This window comes from Orbicella faveolata, unplaced genomic scaffold, assembly GCF_042242905.1.
Source record: "Orbicella faveolata isolate gen_17 unplaced genomic scaffold, um_ofav_v1 contig_12, whole genome shotgun sequence".
Taxonomy (NCBI): Eukaryota; Metazoa; Cnidaria; class Anthozoa; order Scleractinia; family Merulinidae; genus Orbicella; species Orbicella faveolata.
Window position 1 is genome coordinate 18747501 of NW_028301539.1, and position 4355 is coordinate 18751855.

Sequence of the window (4355 nt, forward strand, 5' to 3'; positions counted from 1 at the left end):
ATACCGTGCGTATCTGTTGATCCAGCTTTAACACGGTTGGCATATTAATAAAAGACTGCTAAAAAAGCGTCAAGGAACAACGGTACATGTATTTTCCTTCACTGTTTCTGTTGCTCATTTCGACCGATATCACATAATTCACATAGACAACGACCAATGCCGATATTGGACAGCACTGAGGTATTTTCTTAAAGCTCATGTGGACTGACTTACCTTTTGCGACCGAAAGAGCTGATAATATTATGAAAACAACCGCTCCGAAGTTCATCTCTACGCCGAAACGGTTTATCTTAATGCTTATCCCTGAAACACTGAAAAAAACAAAATGAAAAAGAACAAAATGATTAACGTATAGACAGCCCTGGAGTACATGTCAAACACTCCTTCGAGTTCTCTTTAGAAAAAAAAACATTCCCCACTTGCTAACAATACTTTAGAGATTACACGCTTCGTCGTTGTGTTTCTTTACATGTAAGAATTTAATGACCTGAAACTTAAACTTTTCTATGAGCCCATCCGTACACATTTCATACAACTGACAGAGAGTGGCGTTGGGGCGCCTTAAGCTTAAGGTGATATGGTTCATAACAGCTGGTAAGGTATTTACAAAGAATAACAAGAACCGCTTACTGCCATACCTTGCCTGGTGAATTTTACGTCAGTTTACTCTCCGTGATTCTAGTTCTGAGTCTCCAATGTAAGTGCTTCGGAAGTTCATGAAAGAGCCAGCACCAAGGTGACTTCAAATGATTTCCTTAACTCGTGATTTATAATTTTTAATTTAAGAATCGATCCTTCAGCTAAGAGGCTTTTATCTAAAATTACAATCGGTTATTAAAATTAACATATTACGTTATATCATTTTGCTCTTCGTGGGAAGTATTTGTATTTGTTTGGTTTCAATATCTAAGGAAATATTTTCTTTGAAAAGCTTCCCAGATAAAGTCTTTACCTCTAATCCGGTGCGACGTTAAACGGTTTGAGTCAACTGAATCAGCCCGTTTTCGCCTCAGTGTTTTTTCTTCTTAAATAATCAACTTGAAGTGTGTAAGCGCTTGGGGTAGAAATCGGAAAACAGATTTAGATTTACTGAAAACGCAGTTATTAAAATCAAGCAGTAGGAAAATCACTAATCGGTTTCTTCCAAAAGAGTGAATTAAACATTCCTCGGAGAATCGAAAACTGTCTCCTGGTTACATTAACAACTTCAACAGCACGACAACAGTTACGCGAAAGTTCTTTTCAAATAGATTCTTCCAAAGCCATAGTTCGTTTAAATCTGTGCTCAGTCAGTTCGTCGAACATGTGTAAGGATTGCAAGAAAACCGAGTTAAAAAACGAAACGAATAAAACGTTTAATAGTGCAATCACTTGAACTGTATTTATGATGAAGACGCAATTAGGCTTTCACTGATCAGCAACGTTTTTTAACGAGTTTTACTCTCTGATAATAACTCCCTCAACTTTATAAATTTCTATTTTTGTTATAGTAAATTCCACTTGCATAGATTACGATTTTTCACAATTTTGTCTTTTCGATCGAAACAAGATTCCTCAAGAAAAGCGAGTAAATAAACTGTGTTAATCTTCTGTTCTTGTTTAGTTTTACCAAGCTTATAAGCTGCTTATCTCCCGTCTCCTGTTGATTTCTCGCTGTTTTCTCCCAAGTTACCGTTCTCTTACAAATTTGCCGACAGCGCAAAGGTAATATTTTAAATAATGACGGGTTCGCTTGCTTGCTCGTAAGACAAAAATGTCTGTAGAAAAACTTCCCTCGTCTAATTCAGTGAATATGCCGTACAATAGTGCACAAAACTCAGAATGCACACAAATTGGTCGATTGACCGCTAGTCCACTCGTAGTCCAAAGCTAAAAGAAAGAAGAAAGAACCATTTTCCTATTTACACCCTTAGTGCTGTTGCCACGACAACAGTTTTGCCGCTAGTGCTGCCTTAATAAAAAAAATGAAATTTCCGGTTTTTGTCTTAAACCAAGACCCATCTACCCCACCCAATCTAATGATGGGAGTTAAGACAATATGGGAACTATGTCTGTTCCAAGTAGGACCCTTTGCCTCACTTTAAGAGGCTGCAAATGGGGGTTTTTGGTTTTTTGACAGAAAGAGACTGGAACCGAAAGAGTTACTATGGCAACAGCACTAAGGGTGTCATTTTGTTCCTTTTGAGATGCACATTTTTGGTGCCAAGTTTCAAGAACACTGCTTCAATATTTCCAGAGATATCGTTTAATCAGTATTTCCACTTTTTAGTTGCAAACAATATGACGTCATCACTGATCTAATTTGCACAATAGAAAAACGTCAATATCTCGAAAACGAAAAAAGATATTTCAAAACGAAAAACGCCATCCGTCTTTATTTTGAAAGGCCTTTCTAATAAGCAGAAATTATTTTTCGTGTCATATACACTTTTAGGACGTTCGCGCGAACACTTTCCAACATTAATTTTTTTGAAATTGAAGAATGATCATCGCAGTATATTTTCCAATTTAAGCAATTGGAAAGAAGAAGCCTGAAAAAAGGTCACGGGTTCGAATCCCGTTGAAGCCCTGATTTTTTTCAGGCTTCTTCTTTCCAATTGCTTAAATTGGAAAATATACTGCGATGATCATTCTTCAATTTCATCTACAACCGCAGTCCATATATGGTGTTATGCTATTGTTGCTCTAGCAACGTCGTCACATGACCTTAGTGCGCAAGTACATAGACCAACTGACGAATTTGCTGTTAAGTAAAGTTTGAAAAGAATATGTGCATTTTTCTCTCTAGCTTTATGCTCATCTCGTTAAGTCATTGATTGTCATACTCAGTAATCACGAAAAGAGATTTTTAAATGCATTTTCAGTTTCCACAGGCGCAGGAGCTTAATGGCTCGTGTTGACTTCGGATCAAGATGTGCAATTTTGCGCCTGGTAGTGGTTCATGCGCAGGTGTCTTGTGAGAACTTAACATCCTTTTGTAACAGACCTATCAGAGCCTTCATGTTCTCTTCGAATTAGATACAAACGTCACTAGATTAGAGAACGTCAAGCAGGAGTTTTCTCGACCCCAAGAAATGGAAGTCTACACAACAAAACAACAAAACATAAAAACAAAAGACAAAATGATCGTAAAAGTAATATTTAGCCGAGTTTTTCACCTTAGCCAGCGGGACATATGCGAGAAAAGCCTGCAAAAAAATGCTTTTTCATGGGTTGGCACACGCCACTAAGAAAAGTATACAACTGACCACTGGGGGAATTTCTAGGAATCTACCCAATGTTTGTTATAGAAAGCTGCACAGGTCACTATACAGTTGAGCCCCGCTATTCCGAACTCTCAGAGAAAACAAGACTAGTTGTAAATAACGAGAGTCCGAAATAGCCTGTACTAAGTGACTGAAGGGCAAATTCAAGGGAAATGGTTTTGAGGCCGACTGTATAACGGGGAATTCGAAATAGCCGAGTTCGAATTAGCGGGGTCTAACTATACAGTTAGTCTCGCTATTTCGAACTCTCAGGAGAAACGAGAAATTGTTCGAAATAACGAGAGTTCGAAATAGCTGGTAGTAAATGGCTGAAGGGCAAATCCAAGGCAAATGGTTTTGAGACCAACTGTACAACGGGGAATTCGAAATAACCGAGTTCGAATTAGCGCGGTTCAACACTACTCCCACGGGTGTAGTTCAGAGTGGAGCGAAATTTTTAAAGCTAAACATGGAAACGTGATAAGGTTGAAAAACTAAAATTAAGAAACAGTAAAAAGAAACTAATCAAATAGAATTGTGCGTATTTTTTTTTTGCCGTGAAAGGAATTTTTTTGGTCAAATCATGGAAAGGTACATTTTTCAAAATGCAGTAAACAAATACTCCATTATTGTGTAGAAGAGGAATACCTCGCTAGCATTTTTAATTTTAGTAAAATCTCTTTAATCGATGGTTAGTTAAATACTTAGCTTTCTTTTGTTAATATTTGTTCCTTTGTTTCTTCGATATTGCAACGTATTCAAGAGAAAATCGGAAATACGGTCTTTATTGACTTTGCATGGTTTGCTTGGATTGACAAGGCAGGGAAGATGCTTCCTTATTTTACTACTCACTTTTAGTAAACGTAACTTAACTTACAGAAGTTTTTTTGTGTCAATCCCAATATTATGCAATATGATTTACTCGCATTTATGCACGCAAAAGTGACAGAGACAGTAGCTGGACTGGGCATAAAAAGATATATTTTCGTTTAAACGGTTAAAACAAAGAAGCGCATGGCACATTAAATCACCTGATTAAACACAAACCAGTCACTGCTCTGTATCGATTTGTTTAATTTTTTATTACTTTCTTTGTCTCACCAATTTTCC

At 37.2% G+C, this 4355-nt stretch overlaps 1 protein-coding gene across 1 annotated transcript in view; it reads right to left on the bottom strand.

Annotated features, from left to right (window-relative positions):
• LOC149116959 (integrin alpha-1-like) overlaps window positions 1-763 on the bottom strand; it is a 27491-nt gene extending 26728 nt beyond the window's left edge. Inside the window, exons 1-2 of the mRNA XM_089282673.1 lie at window positions 639-763; window positions 214-311 (exon numbers count right to left, since the gene is read on the bottom strand). Of these exons, the coding sequence (XP_089138799.1) occupies window positions 214-268 (55 nt within the window). The 5' untranslated portion in view covers window positions 269-311; window positions 639-763. The remainder of the gene's footprint in view (window positions 1-213; window positions 312-638) is intronic.
• Window positions 764-4355: the final 3592 nt, after the last annotated feature.